We start from the raw sequence: 19,376 nt of genomic DNA on the forward strand, positions 1-19,376 counted from the left end.
GAAGTTTGTGGTTATAGGAGGGTGGGGGCAGGAGGAAAGAGGAGTGATTGGTGGAATGATGAAGTAAAGGGTGTGATAAAAGAGAAAAAGGTAGCTTATGAGAGGTTTTTACAAAGCAGAAGTGTTATAAGAAGAGCAGAGTATATAGAGAGTAAAAGAAAAGTGAAGAGAGTGGTGAGTGAGTGCAAAAGGAGAGCAGATGATAGTGGGAGAGGCACTGTCAAGGAATTTTAATGAAAATAAGAAAAATTTTTGGAGTGAGTTAAACAAGTTAAGAAAGCCTAGGGAAAGTATGGATTTGTCAGTTAAAAACAGAGTAGGGGAGTTAGTAGATGGGGAGAGGGAGGTATTAGGTAGATGGCGAGAATATTTTGAGGAGCTTTTAAATGTTGAGGAAGAAAGGGAGGCGGTAATTTCATGCACTGGCCAGGGAGGTATATCATCTTTTAGGAGTGAAGAAGAGCAGAAAGTAAGTGTGGTGGAGGTACGTGAGGCATTACGTAGAATGAAAGGGGGTAAAGCAGCTGGAACTGATGGGATCATGACAGAAATGTTAAAAGCAGGGGGGATATAGTGTTGGAGTGGTTGGTACTTTTGTTTAATAAATGTATGAAAGAGGGGAAGGTACCTAGGGATTGGTGGAGAGCATGTATAGTCCCTTTATATAAAGGGAAAGGGGACAAGAGAGATTGTAAAAATTATAGAGGAATAAGTTTACTGAGTATACCAGGAAAAGTATACGGTAGGGTTATAATTGAAAGAATTAGAGGTAAGACAGAATGTAGGATTGCGGATGAGCAGGGAGGCTTCAGAGTGGGTAGGGGATGTGTAGATCAAGTGTTTACATTGAAGCATACATGTGAACAGTATTTAGATAAAGGTAGGGAAGTTTTTATTGCATTTATGGATTTAGAAAAGGCATATGATAGAGTGGATAGAGGAGCAATGTGGCAGATGTTGCAAGTATATGGAATAGGTGGTAAGTTACTAAATGCTGTAAAGAGCTTTTATGAGGATAGTGAGGCTCAGGTTAGGGTGTGTAGAAGAGAGGGAGATTACTTCCCGGTAAAAGTAGGTCTTAGACAGGGATGTGTAATGTCACCATGGTTGTTTAATATATTTATAGATGGGGTTGTAAAAGAAGTAAATGCTAGGGTGTTCGGGAGAGGGGTGGGATTAAATTATGGGGAATCAAATTCAAAATGGGAATTGACACAGTTACTTTTTGCTGATGATACTGTGCTTATGGGAGATTCTAAAGAAAAATTGCAAAGGTTAGTGGATGAGTTTGAGAATGTGTGTAAAGGTAGAAAGTTGAAAGTGAACATAGAAAAGAGTAAGGTGATGAGGGTATCAAATGATTTAGATAAAGAAAAATTGGATATCAAATTGGGGAGGAGGAGTATGGAAGAAGTGAATGTTTTCAGATACTTGGGAGTTGACGTGTCAGCGGATGGATTTATGAAGGATGAGGTTAATCATAGAATTGATGAGGGAAAAAAGGTGAGTGGTGCGTCGAGGTATATGTGGAGTCAAAAAACGTTATCTATGGAGGCAAAGAAGGGAATGTATGAAAGTATAGTAGTACCAACTCTCTTATATGGATGTGAAGCTTGGGTGGTAAATGCAACAGCGAGGAGACGGTTGGAGGCAGTGGAGATGTCCTGTCTAAGGGCAATGTGTGGTGTAAATATGCAGAAAATTCGGAGTGTGGAAATTAGGAGAAGGTGTGGAGTTAATAAAAGTATTAGTCAGAGGGCAGAAGAGGGGTTGTTGAGGTGGTTTGGTCATTTAGAGAGAATGGATCAAAGTAGAATGACATGGAAAGCATATAAATCTATAGGGGAAGGAAGGAGGGGTAGGGGTCGTCCTCGAAAGGGTTGGAAAGAGGGGGTAAAGGAGGTTTTGTGGGAGAGGGGCTTGGACTTCCAGCAAGCGTGCACGAGCGTGTTAGATAGGAGTGAATGGAGACGAATGATACTTGGGACCTGACGATCTGTTGGAGTGTGAGCAGGGTAATATTTAGTGAAGGGATTCAGGGAAACCGGTTATTTTCATAAAGTCGGACTTGAGTCCTGGAAATGGGAAGTACAATGCCTGCACTTTAAAGGAGGGGTTTGGGATATTGGCAGTTTGGAAGGATATGTTGTGTATCTTTATACGTATATGCTTCTAAACTGTTGTATTCTGAGCACCTCTGCAAAAGCAGTGATAATGTGTGAGTGTGGTGAAAGTGTTGAATGATGATGAAAGTATTTTCTTTTTTGGGTCACCCTGCCTCGGTGGGAGACGGCCGACTTGTTGAAAAAAAAAAAAAAAATTTACATCCCTTTTATTTATTCCTGTTTTCTATTTATACACCTCAATCATATCCTCCCTAATTCTACGCCTTTCTATAGAGTGCAGATTCAGGGCCCTCAGTCTATCCTCATAGGGAAGATTTCTGATATATGGGATCAACTTTGTCATCCTCCTCTCTCTGTTTCCCAGTGCATTTATAACCATTCTGTAATATGGTAACCCGAACTGTGCAGCATAATCTAAATGAGACCTAACCAAGGATATATAGAGTTGAAGAACAACCTGAGGACTTCTATTATTCATAGTTCTTGATATGAAGCCAAGGATTCTGTTAGCTTTATTGCGAACACTTATGCACTGTTGTCTTGGTTTCAGATTACTGCTAACCAGAACTCCTAAATCTTTTTCACAATCAGTAGTATTAAAATCTACACTATTCAATTTATAAGTGGCATGGTTATTGTCCTGTCCAACATTTAGAACTTTGCATCTGTCTATATTAAACTGCATCTGCCACTTCTCCGACCACTGCATCAGCCTATTCAAATCATCCTGGAGTGCACTAATGTCCTCAATAGAATGAATTGGATGGCCTATTTTGGTGTCATCAGCAAATTTGCTTATGTCGCTATTTATTTATTAATTTGAACATGATACACCGAAGTACAAAAAAATACAGTGGTTAAGTGTAACATGCCAAAGCCCCTTGTATGCAGAGCATTATGGGCAGGCTTAAAATTAACTTAAGATTAACTAAACAATGATATATTCAATGATATATTCAGATAACAATTAAGCACAAATGAGTATTTCAAAGACAGGTCATATGGTCATTTACTGTGTTGCTGTGCATTCAGTAGAATGGAGTATTCTGTTAGGTAATGTAATTAAAAATAACAACGTTTGATTGGGTCACAGGTTAAACATTTATGAGATATAATTATTCAGTATTTATTTAGTTGTGGGTGAGTAGGTGATTTTTAAGTAGAGACTTGAATTTATAAACAGACAGTGTTTCTTTTATATTCACAGATAATGAATTCCAGATTTTTGGGCCTTTTATGTGCATTGAGTTTTTGCATAGTGAGAGATGGACACGAGGAACATCAAAGAGTGATCTGTGCCTTGTGTTATGGTCATGTGTTCTGTTGAGGTTGGTAAGGAGACATTTGAGGGGAGGGTTTATATCCGAATTAAGTGTTCTATGTATGTAGTAGGTGCAGTAATAAGTATGAATGTTTTGTATGGTGAGTAGGTTTAGAGTTTTGAATATTGGTGGAGTGTGCTGCCTGTAGTGGGAATTTATCATCATTCTGACTGCAGCCTTTTGTTGGGTAATTAATGGTCTGAGATGATTTATTGTTGTTGAGCCCCATGCACAAATTCCATAGGTGAGATAGGGGTAAACAAGCGAGTGATATAGGGCCAGGAGGGCTGACTGTGGAACATAGTACCGTATCTTCGATAGTATGCCTACGGTCTTGGAAATTTTCTTGGAAATTTGTTGTATGTGTGTTTGAAATTAGAGTCTATTATCGAGGTGGATTCCTAAGAATTTTCCCTCATCTATATCATTTACGTAAATTGTGAACAAGGGGCCCAACACTGATCCCTGTGGAACACCGCTTGTGACGTGCCCGCATTCTGATTTCTCCCCATTTATGCAAACTTTTTGCTGCCTATTTGTCAACCATGCCTCTACCCAGGAAAAAATTTCTCCTCCTATTCCATGTGCCAGAAGTTTCCTCGAGTCTCTGATGTGGAACTCTATCGAAAGCCTTACTGAAGTCCATGTACACAATACACGTATATTCATTACCATGATCTACCTCCTCAAACACCTTAGCGAAAAAAGTTAGTAAATTCACAAGACAGGAACGCCCCTTTGTAAAACCGTGTTGAGATTCATTTATCAATTTATGCCTATCAAGATGGCTACGAATTGCCTCAGCAATTATTGACTCCATAAATTTTCCCTCTACGGAGGTAAGGCTGTTTGGTCTATAGTTCGAAGCTAAGGACCTGTCACCTGCCTTGTAAATAGGCATTACATTTGCCATTTTCCACTTATCAGGCACTATGCCAGTTTGTAGTGATATGTTGAAAAGATTAGCCAAAGGTTTGCAAAGCTCCTCTTTACATTCCTTTAAAACCCTTGCAAACAATTCATCAGGGCCTGGGGATTTATTAGGTTTTAATTTCTCTATTTGTCTGAGGACCATGTCAATAGTTACTGCAATCGTGCATAGTTTATCATCATCTTGTTCTACATCATTTATTATTTATGGAATTTTGCTAGTATCTTCCTGAGTAAAAACAGAGGAAGAAAGAATTGAAAATTTCACACATCTCCCTATCACTGTCAGTGATCTGACCTAAGCTACTCTTAAGTGGGCCTATCTTGTCTTAATCTTACTTCTGTATACCTGAAAGAGCCCTTTTGGATTAGTCTTCGAATCCCTTGCAACCTTAGCCTCATAATCCCATTTTGCTTTTCTTATTCCTTTTTTTTTATATTTCTCTCTTTAATTGAATATATTGATTTCTTAACTGCTCATCATCTCTTTTGAAAATAAGGAATATCCACTAGGAATTTTTATTGACCTAAGAAAAGCTTTTGACACAGTAGACCACGACATCCTACTCCACAAACTTGACCATTACGGTATAAGAGGCCATGCGCTTGCTTATTTCAAATCTTACCTTACTAATAGGTATCAGTATGTTACCATTAAAGACACAGCATCAACAACACGGCTACTTGATACTGGAGTTCCGCAGGGAAGTGTCCTTGGTCCCCTGCTCTTCCTCATATACATCAATAATCTTCCAAACGTATCCCAACACCTGAAACCCATTCTCTTTGCTGACGACACGACTTATGTCATCTCTCACCCTAATCTTACCACCCTCAACACCATTGTTAACGAGGAGCTGATCAAAATATCGACTTGGATGACAGCCAATAAACTTACGCTTAACACTGACAAAACCTACTATATTATGTTTGGTAGCAGAGCAGGAGATGCACAAATTAACATTAAGATCGACAACACTCTAATTACCGGACATAATGAGGGCAAATTCCTAGGCCTATACCTTGACAACAACCTGAATTTCAGCACCCATATCCAACACATAACCAAAAAAGCATCCAAAACAGTTGGGATCCTCTCCAAGATATGATACTACGTGCCACAAAATGCCCTTCTCACACTATACCACTCACTTATTTATCCATACCTCACCTATGCTATTTGTGCTTGGGGATCAACTGCAGCAACACACCTAAAGCCAATAATAACCCATCAAAAAGCTGCAGTAAGAATAATCACTAAATCCCATCCCTGGCAACACCCCCCCCCCCCACTCTTCATAGATCTAAACTTACTCCCTGTTCAGTACATCCACACTTACTACTGTGCAATCTACATCTACAGGACCTTAAACTCCAATATCAACCTTGACCTAAAACGCTTTCTTGATAGTTGTGACAGAACCCACAGGCATAACACCAGACACAAACACCTCTACGACATTCCCCGTGTCCGACTAAACCTTTACAAAAATTCAATGTATGTCAAAGGCTCTAAAATCTGGAACACCCTACCTGAGAACTCTAGAACTGCAGACACATTCATCACCTTCAAAACTACCATTAGAAAACATCTTATCTCCCTGATAAACCCCATCAACTACACGAATACCACCTGGTGGTTCACACTTACACTCACTCACCCATTTGACCATAAACAGAAATATTAATCTCAATCTTAAAATAATGAATCCTATGATACTCCAATACTGAAACTATGTACTGTGCCAAAACAAAAGCATTCACATTGCTAAACTCACAAACTAGTATTTAGTCACTTAGCCATAATACCAACCTACCTCATAATTTGTAATATTTTAAAATAAAGAATTAAACTAAGTCTGCCCGAAATGCCTAGCCATGCTAGGCGTTCTAATGGTACACTCTGTAATCATTATTTAACTACATGTAAACCACACAACAACCAAATTCTGTAAATTCAACATTGTAATCTTTATAGAGAATAAACGTTGAATTTGAATTTGATACGTCTAAAAATGCCTCTCTTTTGATCAATGAGGTGTTTTAATCTATTGTTCATCCACTTGGGATCATTTTTGTTAGATCTAATTTCCCTACTTGAAACAAAAGTTGACTGAGCAGCTAGAACTATGCTTTGAAAAATGTCATATTGGCAAGCAACACCAGCTACCTGACCCATAGCCAGATCATCCCAATTTAGCCCACCCAGGTAATTTTTCAGTTCCATGAAATCAGTCCAGCGGAAGTCTGGGACGGAGACTTGATTGCAGTTTATTGGGTAATTTCATAATACAGTACATTGAAACTAAGAGATCTGTGATCACTTTCCCCAAGCACATCATTAACCACAACAACGTGGTCAGAAATTTGCAATTTGGCCAATTTCACGAAAATTAAAAAATATGACAATTTCATAATAGGGTCCAGAATGAACAATGCAGACATTCCTGGCTCTAAAATAATATTTTCTTTGTTCATCAGTCATATCTCCAGGCCCCTCTGATATTACTCTTGCTTTCTATTTTGAATTTTTATTCAAACAAAAAATAGAAGATTTACTGTTATGTAGACTACTGCAATATTGTAATAATTGTATAAATAATGTCAACCCATTCATGACTGCATATCAGAATGGCTAGTTGGACATTTATTGGAAAATGACATCATTTGTTTACTTTTGAACATCAGCAAAAATCAAACATTTCCCCTACTTTGAGCTCCATTTCTAGGTTCTTTTCATAGTAAAACCAATCAAAATCACCTCTATTTCTATAACATGTTTTCCATTCTATCAAATGAGATCAAGAAAATGAGAATACAACCATAAATACCACACGAAAATAGACCACAAAGTCGGCATTTTAATTAAAAAAAAAACAAAAAAAAAAAAACAACGGTCGGAGTTTTTTTCCCATTATGCACTGCGTGCTGCAGGATTTTTTTTATATGGTGCACACTGACCACACAGACCCATTCTCTCACATGTGGGCCAACCAGCTTTCTCCTGCTCGATTTGAAGCCGCTAGAATTTATGAGTATACAGTGGACCCTCGACTAACGCTATTAATCCGTTCCTGAGAGCTCATCGTTAGTCAAAATAATCGTTAGTCAAGTTAATTTTCCCCATAAGAAATAATGGAAATCAAATAAATCCGTGCAAGACACCCAAAAGTATTGAAAAAAAAAAAAATTTTAACACATGAAATATTAATTTTAATACACACAAACTGAAGAAGACATGCACAGTTACATGATACTTACCTTTATTGAAGATCTGGTGATGATTGATGGGATGGGAAGAGGGGAGTGTATTGATGGTCTTAGTGTTTAGAAGGGGAATCCCCTTCCATTAGGACTTGAGGTGGCAAGTCCTTTTTCGGGGTTACTTCCCTTCTTCTTTTAATGCCACTAGGACCAGCTTGAGAGTCACTGGACCTCTGTCGCACAACATATCTGCCCATAGAGGCCTGTACCTCCCGTTCCTTTATGACATTCCTAAAGTGTTTCACAACATTGTCAGTGTCACCATTAAACACTTGTTCAGGTTTCAGTCCTTCACTGTCTATGTACTCCTTGAATTCCTGCACATATTTTTCAGCTGCTTTTTCATCCAAACTGGCAGCCTCACCATGCCTTATCACACTATGTATGCCACTATGATTCTAAAATCTCTCAAACCAACCTTTGCTGGCCTTAAATTCACTCACATCACCACTAGTTGCTGGCATTTTTCTAATTAAATCGTCATGCAACTTCCTAGCCTTTTCACATATGATCGCTTGAGAGATGCTATCTCCTGCTATCAGTTTTTCGTTTATCCATACCAATAACAGTCTCTCAACATCTTCTATCACTTGCTATCTCAGTTTCGAAAACATAGTTGCACCTTTGGCAAGAACAGTTTCCTTGATTGCCGTTTTCTTGGCCACAATAGTAGCGATGGTTGATTGGGGTTTGGTGTACAGCCTGGCCAGCTCAGAGACACGCACTCCACTTTCATACTTTGCAATAATCTTTCTTCATATCCATAGTAATTCTCACCCTTTTTGCTGTAGGGTTGGCACTAAGTTCAAAGTTTATTCTCTATAAAGATTACAATGTTGAATTTACAGAATTTGGTTGTTGTGTGGTTTACATGTAGTTAAATAATGATTACAGAGTGTACCACTAGAACGCCTAGCATGGCTAGGCATTTCGGGCAGACTTAGTTTAATTCTTTATTTTAAAATATTACAGATTATGAGGCAAGTTGGTATTATGGCTAAGTGACTAAATACTAGTTTGTGAGTTTAGCAATGTGAATGCTTTTGTTTTGGCACAGTACATAGTTTCTGTATTGGAGTATCATAGGATTCATTATTTTAAGATTGAGATTAATATTTCTGTTTATGGTCAAATGGGTGAGTGAGTGCAAGTGTGAACCACCAGGTGGTATTCGTGTAGTTAGTTGAGGGGGTAATTGATGACTTGTCTAGGACAGTCTACCAAATTCTTAGCTATTTTGTAAGTATGCCTTCCATTCTATCGACTCAGCAAAAGAAATCACCAATTCAACTATGTCAACTACTCTATAAAGTGATAAGAATTTGGTATTTTGGCCAATTTTACACAAAATTAAAAAAAATGTTAATTTAAAAATAAAGTCCATTATAAACAATGTAGATATTCCTGGCTCTAAAACATTTCCTCTGTTCATTAGTCACATCCCCCAGGCCTCTCCTATATTACACTTGCTTTCCATTTTGAATTCTTATTCACACAAAAATAAAAGATTTGTTTTATTTCTAGGATAATAATATATAACCACGAATGGTTGTTCATCGTTTACTGCAACCCAATAATTGAATAAGACCTATTAAAAAACCCATAAAATAGCCTGGGGATTGTAGGGGGAGGCCTTGCCCATCCTCACTTTCAAGCAACTTCCAGTCCTGAAACCTATAAAAATCATCTCTATAAAAATCATTCTATTCAATGATACAAAGAAACAGCCAGTAAAACTATAAAAACCACTCGAGAAAACACCACAAAGTTGCTATTTTAAACCACACACAGTTGCAGTTTTGTTTTTCCCCATCATGCACTGCATAGAGGAGGATTTTTTTTAGATTAGATTAGATTAGGCCCATTCTCTCATATCTAGGCCAAAATTTACCACTCACAGTTTATGAGTGAGCTGAGCTGATGACGAAGAACTACGTAATGGACCCTGGCCCCAATGTCATAGTTCTACCTAACAAACAGTGAAGAGGATTAATTGTTATTGCTACAATGAATGGCTTGTCTTAACAATTAGCTCAGCAAAGATTTTTCCTAAAACCTTAAATTTATGTTGTAATTTCATCATTTCCTTTCAATAGATGTAGAAACAATGTATGCACTTACCCTTATCATAACCATTTCCACTACTATATTCCAATCCCATGGCTCCCATAGCATGTACAAGGCCCTCAGTCATTGGTTGCTGCTTAACCTCTCTCCCATTTCTAGCTTTCTCTGCACCTCGATATGAAGCTCTGCTCATAGCTGCTTGTTGAGAAGTTGCCTGAAATGCCAGTCATTGATGCACATTATAACAAACCAGGGCATTATTCTACTATCATAAAACTGCTCAACCCTCATCAACAAAATAATGTAAATTTCTATTGATATTATTTCTATTATAGCAACTTCTATTTAGTTTCTAGTGTTGTTTATGTAAAACTGCTGGGCTAACTTCATTTTACAAAATGAAAATAATGCTCTGCCCAATGATAACATAATATTGTAGTGTGCTTCAGCAGCTGTACTAAGATGCTTCATTTTACAATGTCAAGGAATGTCTACGCAAGTCTTTGGGAGCAAACAAGACGAGGGGAAAATTTCTTCGGTAAACACCTTGACAGAAAATTAAAATTCAACACACACAAGAGTGCAGGCACTGTACTTCCCATCTCCAGGAATCAAGTTCGGCCTGCCAGGTTCCCTGAATCCCTTCATAAATGTTACCTTGCTTACACTCCAACAGCATCTCAAGTCCTAAAAACCATTTGTCTCCATTTGCTCCTATCTAACAGGCTCGCGCATGCTTGCTGGAAGTCCAAGCCCCTCATACACAAAACTGCCTTTACCCCTTCCCTCCAACCTTTCCTAGCCCAACCCCAAACCCACCTTCCCTCGACTACAGATTTATACATTCTCAAAGTCATTCTATTTAGTTCCATCCCCTCTACATGTTCAAACCATCTCAATAACCCCTCCTCAGCCCTCTGGATAATAGTTTTGGTAATCCCGCACCTCCTCCTAATCTCCAAACTACGGATTCTCTGCATTATATTCACACTACACATTGCCCTCAAACACGACATCTCCACTGCCTCCAGCCTTCTCCTTGTTGCAACATTTACCACCCATGCTTTACACCCATACAAGAGCGTTGGTATAACTATATTCTCATACATTCCCCTCTTTGCTTTCATGGATAAAGTTCTTCGTCTTCACAGACTTCTCAGTGCATCACTCGCCTTTTTCCCCTCGTTAATTCTATGATTCACCTCATCTTTCATAGACCCATCTGCTGACAAGTCCACTCCCAAATATCTGAATACATTCACCTCCTACATACTCACTCTCTCTCCAATCTGGTATCCAATCTTCTGTTACCTAATTTTTTTGTTATCCTCATCACCTTACTCTTCAATATATTCATTTTTAATTTCCTTCTTTTACATACCCTACCAAACTCATCAACCATCCTCTGCAACTTCTCTTCAGAATCTCCCAACAGCACAGTGTCATCAAAGGGCAATTGTGACAACTCCCATTTTGTGTTAGATTCTTTATCTTTTAACCCCACACCTCTTGCAAAGACCCTCGCACTTACAACTCCATCTATAAATATATTGAACAACCATTGTGACATCACACATCGCTGTCTAAGGCCTACTTTTACTGGGAAATAATCTCCCTCTCGCCTACATACTCTAACCTGAGCCTCAATATCCTTATAAAAACCTCTTCACTGCTTTCAATAACCTACCTCCTATTCCATACATTTGCAATGTCTGCCACATTGTTTTCCTGTCCACCCTATCAAATGCCTTTTCCAAATTCATAAATGCCACTATAATCTCTTTACCCTTATCTAAATACTGTTCACCTGTATGTTCCACTGCAAACACTTGGTCTAAATACCCCCTACCCTTCCTAAAGCCTCCTTGTTCATCTATCTTGCTCTCCATCTTACTCTTAATTCTTTCAATAATAACTACCACACACTTTCCCAGGTATACTCAAGATACTTTTTCCCCTATAATTTTTACACTCTCTTTTGTCCCCTTTGCTTTAAACAAAGGAACTATGCATGCTTTCTGCCAATCCCTAAGTACCTTACCCTCTTCCATACATTTATTAACCCTTAAACTGTCCAAACATAGATCTACGTTTTTTCAACATTTGAAAGTATGTAAAAAAACGTAGAGCTTCTTTTTCTTTTTTTACATTTGAAAACTTGTAAAAAAAACTTTGATCTACATTTTTTTTTTGTTATATTTGAAAATAAGTTAAAAAACATGGATCTACTTTTGGAGCACTACACATGTGAACATAGATCTGTTTGGACAGTTTAAGGGTTAAATAAGAACACTAACCACTCCAAAACTTTATCCCCACCTGCTTTTAACATTTCTATCTTTATCCCATCAATCCCAGCTGGTCTACCCCCTTTCATTCTACTCACTGCCCCATGCACTTCCCCCATACTCAACTGGTTCTTCCTCACTCGTATGTTATTCCTCCTTGCCCTTTACACGAAATCACAGCTTCCCTATCTTCATCACCATTTAACAATTCCTCAAAATATTCCCTTCATCTTCCCAATACCTCTAACTCTCCATTTAGTAACTCTTCTCCTATTTTTAATTAACAAATCCATTCATTCCCTAGGCTTTCTCAACTTGCTAATCTCACTCCAAAACTTTCTTATTTTTAACAAAATTGGTTGATAACATCTCACCCACTCGCTCATTTGCTCTCTTTTTACATTGATCCACCACTCTCTTAACCTCACCTTTTCTCTCCATATACTCTTCCCTCCTTGTATCACTTCTACTTTGTATAAACCTCATGCTAACTTTTTCTCTTACTATTCTCATCATCATTCCACCACTTGCTCTCTAATCTATCCTCACTTATGTTGTGTGCATTTGGATCTACAGCAGCCAATCATCTAATACACATTGTAACTCAACAAAAAACTATTAGAATGATTACTCAATCAGGTTCCAGCAAAACACGTGCACACACGCGCACATGCCAGTGACGAGCGGGGTCCCACAGGGGTCAGTCCTGGGACCAGTGCTATTCTTGGTATACGTGAACAACATGACGAAAGGGATAGACTCAGAAGTGTCCCTGTTTGCAGACGACATGAAGTTAATGAGGAGAATTAAATCAGACACGGACCAGACAGGCCTACAGAGAGACCTGGACAGGCTGGATGTGTGGTCCAGAAACGGCTACTAGAATTTAACCCCGCCAAATGCAAAGTCATGAAGATCGGAGGAGGGCAAAGAAGACCACAGACAGAGTATAGGCTAGGTGGCCAAAGGCTGCAAACCTCACTCAAGGAGAAAGACCTAGCAGTGAGTATAATACCAAGTACATCACCAGAAGCACACATTAACCAGATAACTGCTGCGGCATATGGGCGCTTGGCAAACCTGAGAATAGCGTTCCGGTAACTCAGTAAGGAATCATTCAAGACTTTATACACTGTGTACGTCAGGCCCATACTGGAGTACGCAGCACCAGTTTGGAACCCCACACCTGGTCAAACACGTCAAGAAATTAGAGAAAGTGCAAAGGTTTGCAACAAGGCTAGCTCCAGAGCTAAGGGGAATGTCCTATGAAGAAAGGTTAAGGGAAATCGGTCTGACAACACTGGAGGACAGGAGGGTCAGGGGAGACATAACGACATACAAAATACTGCGTGGAATAGACAAGGTGGACAGACAGGATGTTCCAGAGATGGGACACAGAAACAAGGGGTCACAATTGGAAGCTGAAGACTCAGATGAGTCAAAGGGATGTTAGGAAGTATTTCTTCAGTCATCGAGTAGTTAGGAGCTGGAATAGTCTGGCAAGCAATGTAGTGGAGGCAGGAACTATACAGTTTTAAGACGAGGTATGATAAAGCTCATGGAGCAGAGGTTAGTTTAGTTTAATATGTTTATTATGCACCCCATACCCATCCTGTAGGCAGTAGTCAAAAGATTACAGAGGTACATAATTGGTCCAGGGACTGGACTCCAAAGTTTTGATAGCTGAGCAAGTTACAGAGGTAATGAACTCACAATTTACAAAGGTAATGAACTCACAATTTACAAAGGTAATGAACTCACAATTTACAAAGGTAATGAACTCACAATTTACAAAGGTAATGAACTCACAATTTACAAAGGTAATGAACTCACAATTTACAAAGGTAATGAACTCACAATTTACAAAGGTAATGAACTCACAATTTACAAAGGTAATGAACTCACAATTTACAAAGGTAATGAACTCACAATTTACAAAGGTAATGAACTCACAATTTACAAAGGTAATGAACTCACAATTTACAAAGGTAATGAACTCACAATTTACAAAGGTAATGAACTCACAATTTACAAAGGTAATGAACTCCAGGTAGGTCTAGTCACAATCATGACAAAGTTACAAAGGTATTTACAGATTACAGAGGTACGTAATGGGTCCAGGGACTTGGCCCCCAAAGTTTTGATAGATGAACTAGGTACAAAGGTAATGAATCCTGTAAGAATGGTTACTTACGTTTATGCATGGGTACAATCATGAACAAATTATAGAGTAATGAGCAATTCACGCTTCCACACCCGGTCACAACTGTAATGAGTTATTGGTGCAAATATTGATTGTTGAGTCACATACACACATACACAAACTCATACACACAAACACACACACACACACAAACTCATGCACACACACTCATACTTTGGGCACAGAAAGTGCATCATTAGGTCATTTGAGAGACATTCGAGTTGCTCAGTAGTTTGTAGTGCTTGATCATTCCCCAGGATGCAACCCACAACGATCGACTAACTCCCTGGTACCTTTTTACTGAAGGTTAACAGGGACAGTGGGTGTAAGGAGACTCGCCCGTATGTCTCGCCCTGCCCAAAGTTGCTGGTTATGGGGGATTTCAACCACAGGGAGATTGACTGGGAAAACCTGGAGCCACATGGGGGTCCCGAAACATGGAGAGCCAGGATGTTGGACGTGGTGCTGGAAAACCTCATGCACCAACATGTTAAGGACACTACCAGAGTGAGAGGGGAGGATGAACCAGCAAGATTGGACCTTGTGTTCACCCTGGGCAGCTCAGACATTGAGGACATCAAGTATGAGAGTCCCCTAGGAGCTAGCGACCACGTGGTCCTGTGCTTTGAAGACATAGTAGAGCTGCGAGTGGATAGAATAACAGGAGTTGAATGGGAAAAGCCTGACTATAAAAGAGGGGACTACATAGGGTTGAAGAACTTCCTGCGGGAGGTCCAGTGGGACAGAGAACTGCCAGGAAAGCCAGTAAATGAAATGATGGAATATGTAACAACAAAATGCAAGGAGGCAGTGGAAAGGTTTATTCCCAATGGCAACAGTAACAACGGGAAGACCAGAACGAGCCCCTGGTTTACCAGACGGTGTAAGGAGGCAAAAACAAAGTGCAATAGAGAATGGAAAAAGTACAGAAGGCAGAGAACACACGAAAATAGGGAGATCAGTCGCAGAGCCAGGAATGAGTATGCACAGGTAAGGAGGGAGGCCCAGCGACAGTATGAAAATGACATAGCATCGAGAATCAAGACTGACCCGAAACTGTTGTATAGCCACATCAGGAGGAAGACAATAGTCAAAGACCAGGTGATCCGATTAAGGACAGAAGGTGGAGAACTCACAAGAAATGATCAGGAGGTATGTGAGGAGCTGAACAGGAGATTTAGGGAAGTTTTTACAGTAGAGACAGGAAGGGCTGTGGGAAGACAGCACAGAAGGGAACATCAAGAGGGAATATACCAACAAGTGTTGGATGACATACGAACAACTGAGGAGGAGGTGAAGAAGCTCCTAAGTGACCTTGACACCTCAAAGGCAATGGGACCGGACAACATCTCCCCATGGGTCCTTAGAGAAGGAGCAGAGATGCTGTGCGTGCCTCTAACCACAATCTTCAACACATCCCTTGAAACTGGGCAACTACCTGAGAAATGGAAGACAGCTAATGTAGTCCCCATATTTAAGAAAGGAAACAGAAACGAGGCGCTAAACTACAGACCTGTGTCTCTGACATGTATTGTGTGCAAAGTCATGGAGAAGATTATCAGGAGGAGAGTGGTCGAACACCTGGAAAGGAACAAGATTATAAATGAAAACCAGCATGGGTTCATGGAAGGCAAATCTTGTATCACAAACCTCCTGGAGTTTTATGACAAGGTAACAGAAGTAAGATACGAGAGAGAGGGGTGGGTAGATTGCGTTTTCCTAGACTGCAGGAAGGCCTTTGACACAGTTCCCCACAAGAGATTAGTGGAGAAGCTGGAGGATCAGATGCATGTAAAAGGGAGGGCACTGCAATGGATCAGGGAATACCTGACAGGGAGGCAGCAACGAGTCATGGTACGTGAAGAGGTATCACAGTGGGCGCCTGTTACGAGCGGGGTCCCACAGGGGTCAGTTCTAGGACCAGTGCTATTTTTGATATATGTGAACGACATGATTGAAGGAATAGACTCTGAAGTGTCCCTGTTCGCAGATGATGTGAAGTTGATGAGAAGAATTAAATCGGACGAGGATGAGGCAGGACTGCAAAGAGACCTGGACAGGCTGGACATGTGGTCCAGTAACTGGCTTCTCGAATTCAACCCAGCCAAATGCAAAGTCATGAAGATTGGGGAGGGGCAAAGAAGACCGCAGACAGAGTATAGGCTAGGTAGACAAAGACTACAGACCTCACTCAGGGAGAAAGACCTTGGGGTGACCATAACACCGAGCACATCACTGGAGGCACACATCAACCAAATAACTGCTGCAGCATACGGGCGCCTGGCAAACCTGAGAATAGCGTTCTGATACCTTAATAAGGAATCGTTCAAGACACTGTACACTGTGTATGTTAGGCCCATACTGGAGTATGCAGCACCAGTCTGGAACCCACACCTGGTCAAGCACGTCAAGAAGTTAGAGAAAGTACAAAGGTTTGCAACAAGGTTAGTCCCAGAGCTCAAGGGAATGTTGTACGAGGAAAGGTTAAGGGAAATCGGACTGACGACACGGGAGGACAGAAGGGTCAGGGGAGACACGATAACGACATACAAGATACTGCGGGGAATAGACAAGGTGGAGAGATAGGATGTTTCAGAGAGGGGACACAGGGACAAGGGGTCACAACTGGAAGCTGAAGACTCAGACGAGTCACAGGGATGTTAGGAAGTATTCTTCAGTCAGAGTTGTCAGGAAGTGGAATAGCCTAGCAAGTGAAGTAGTGGAGGCAGGAACCATATATAGTTTTAAGAAGAGGTATGATACAGCTCAGGAAGCAGAGACAGAGAGGACCTAGTAGCGATCAGTGAAGAGGCGGGGCCAGGAGCCGAGTCTCGACCCCTGCAACCACAATTAGGTGAGTACACACACACACACACACTCACACACACACACACACACACACACACACACACACACACACAAACACACACAAACACACACAAACACACACAAACACACACAAACACACACAAACACACACAAACACACACACACACACACACAAACACACACACACACACACACACACACACACACACACAAACACACACAAACACACACAAACACACACAAACACGCACAGGAGCTTGGGCTCGACCCCTGCAATCTCAACTAGGCGAGTGCACACACACACACAAACACAAACATACAAACACACACACACAAACACAAACATACAAACACACACACACAAACAAAAACACACACAAACACACGCATGTGGTAATGCTTTATTTACAGCTAGCAAAGTCAGGGTATTTCTCCAGAATGGTCTTTAATATACCACTGTGGATGAAATACTTTGCCATTTCTTGAACATTTCTGAGTGAGTTGTCTCTAAATTCATTAATTTTATCGCACTCCAGTAAATGATGCAAGGTGTGACAATAGTCCATCTGGCAAAGTTTACATTTCATTTGGTCTACATCTGGTGGTGGTGATTTAACCTGCCAAAGATACTTGTAACCCAGCCGGAGCCGGGCGGTAGTGACATCCAAGAGTCTGCTTATTTTGTTGGATGCACCGTAGACATGTGGCTCCTCCTGCATGATAGAATGATGATAGATGGACTGACTGGTGTCAATCTCCCTGACTCTTAAGTCAATAAAAGTCAGTTGAAGTTCTTTTCGTATTATTGTTCTCAAACTACTACATGACAAGCCAAGATTGTAATCTACTCCCTCTTTGAAAGCATACAGCTTAGCCAATTTATCTGCTCTATCATGCATCCGAATTATTATTATTATAATCAAAAAGAAGCGCTAAGCCACAAGGACTATACAGCGCTGCAGGGCAGGAAGGAAGCGAGGGCATCAGGTGGCAAAAGGGAGATGGACGAGTAATAGGTTACGGATAACAGCGGGGTAGTGGATGGTGAAAGGGTAAAGGGCAGCAAGAGACTGAACTAGAAAGGGCTGAGGGGAGTGCAAAAAGTATCATCAGAGTTTGTGGAGTAAATCAGTCGTTGTCAAGAAGTCAATGAGAAAGTCAGGATTAAAGGAGGGTCCATCAGCAAGAAGGGAAGGTAAAGAGAGAGTAGTAGAACGAAGACGAAGTTGGAGGTAAATTCTGCGTACTCGTTGATAGAGAGGGCAGTCTAACAAAATGTGGCTAATCGATACTGGAACTTGACACTGCTCACAGAGAGGAACAGGGTGCCTCTCCATGAGATACCCATGAGTAAGACGAGTGTGGCCAATGCGAAGGTGGGAGAGAGTGGTCTCCCAACCTCGGCACTGATGACAAGAAGACGGCCAGTAACCTATGCTCGGTTTAATAGAATGAAGTTTGTTACCGAGCAGAGTTGACCAACATTGTTGCCAACGGGTGCGAAGGTGGGTAGCTATTGCAGCAAAATAGTCCAGAAATGGAGCACCTCGATAGGAAATTGGTAGGTCATGTACTGCTGACCGCACAGCAGTGTCTGCCTGTTCATTGTCCTGTACGTCAACATGACCAGGGACCCAACAAAAAACATCTTTATGTTTGGTAGAGATACGGCGTAGCCAAAGTTGGATACGGAGAACTAGGGGATGAGATGTAGATGAGATGTAGAGCACTAAGATGTAGAGCACTAAGGGAGTCTGAGACTACCACAAATGATGACACAGGCATAGATGCGATATGAATAAGTGCTGCAAGAATGGCATACAGTTCAGCAGTAAAAATGCTAGCTGAAGATAGTAAATGCCCCCACATGACGCTGTCCAGAAACACTGCTGCGAATCCGACGCCGTCTGAAGACTTAGAGCCATCTGTGTACACAGCGGTGGCATGAGAATGGGAGTGGAAGTGATCAAGAAAAAGAGAGCGGGAAGCCACCGTAGGCAGTTGAGCTTTCGAGCAAGGGAGTGAGAAAGAACAGACCCGAACAGCTGGAACTTCCCAGGGGGGTAGGGAAAAGTGAGATGCTACATGAACATATAAAGGTGGTAACTGAAGGGAAGACAAGAGTGAATGTAGGCGAAGAGAAAAGGGACGGAGCAAACAGGGGCGGCGAACAAATAAAGAATGTCTACTAATATCGGTGACCATTCTATAAATGGAAGGATTGTGTAGATCGTGAGAGCGTACATAGTAGTGAAGGCAATGGGCATCACGGCGATCAGACAAGGATGGAACATTCGCTTCTGTATAGAGGCTCTCAACAGGGGAAGAGCGAAAAGCACCAAGGCAC

At 40.8% G+C, this 19,376-nt stretch overlaps 1 protein-coding gene across 1 annotated transcript in view; it reads right to left on the reverse strand.

The window, feature by feature from the left end:
- The window catches only part of LOC128694566 (protein aubergine-like), a 68,900-nt gene that overhangs the window by 25,610 nt on the left and 23,914 nt on the right, over positions 1-19,376 (reverse strand). The window contains exon 4 of the mRNA XM_070095690.1: positions 9,764-9,923. Coding sequence (XP_069951791.1) covers positions 9,764-9,923 — 160 coding nt within the window. The remainder of the gene's footprint in view (positions 1-9,763; positions 9,924-19,376) is intronic.

Source organism: Cherax quadricarinatus, chromosome 51 (assembly GCF_038502225.1).
Source record: "Cherax quadricarinatus isolate ZL_2023a chromosome 51, ASM3850222v1, whole genome shotgun sequence".
Lineage (NCBI taxonomy): Eukaryota > Metazoa > Arthropoda > Malacostraca > Decapoda > Parastacidae > Cherax > Cherax quadricarinatus.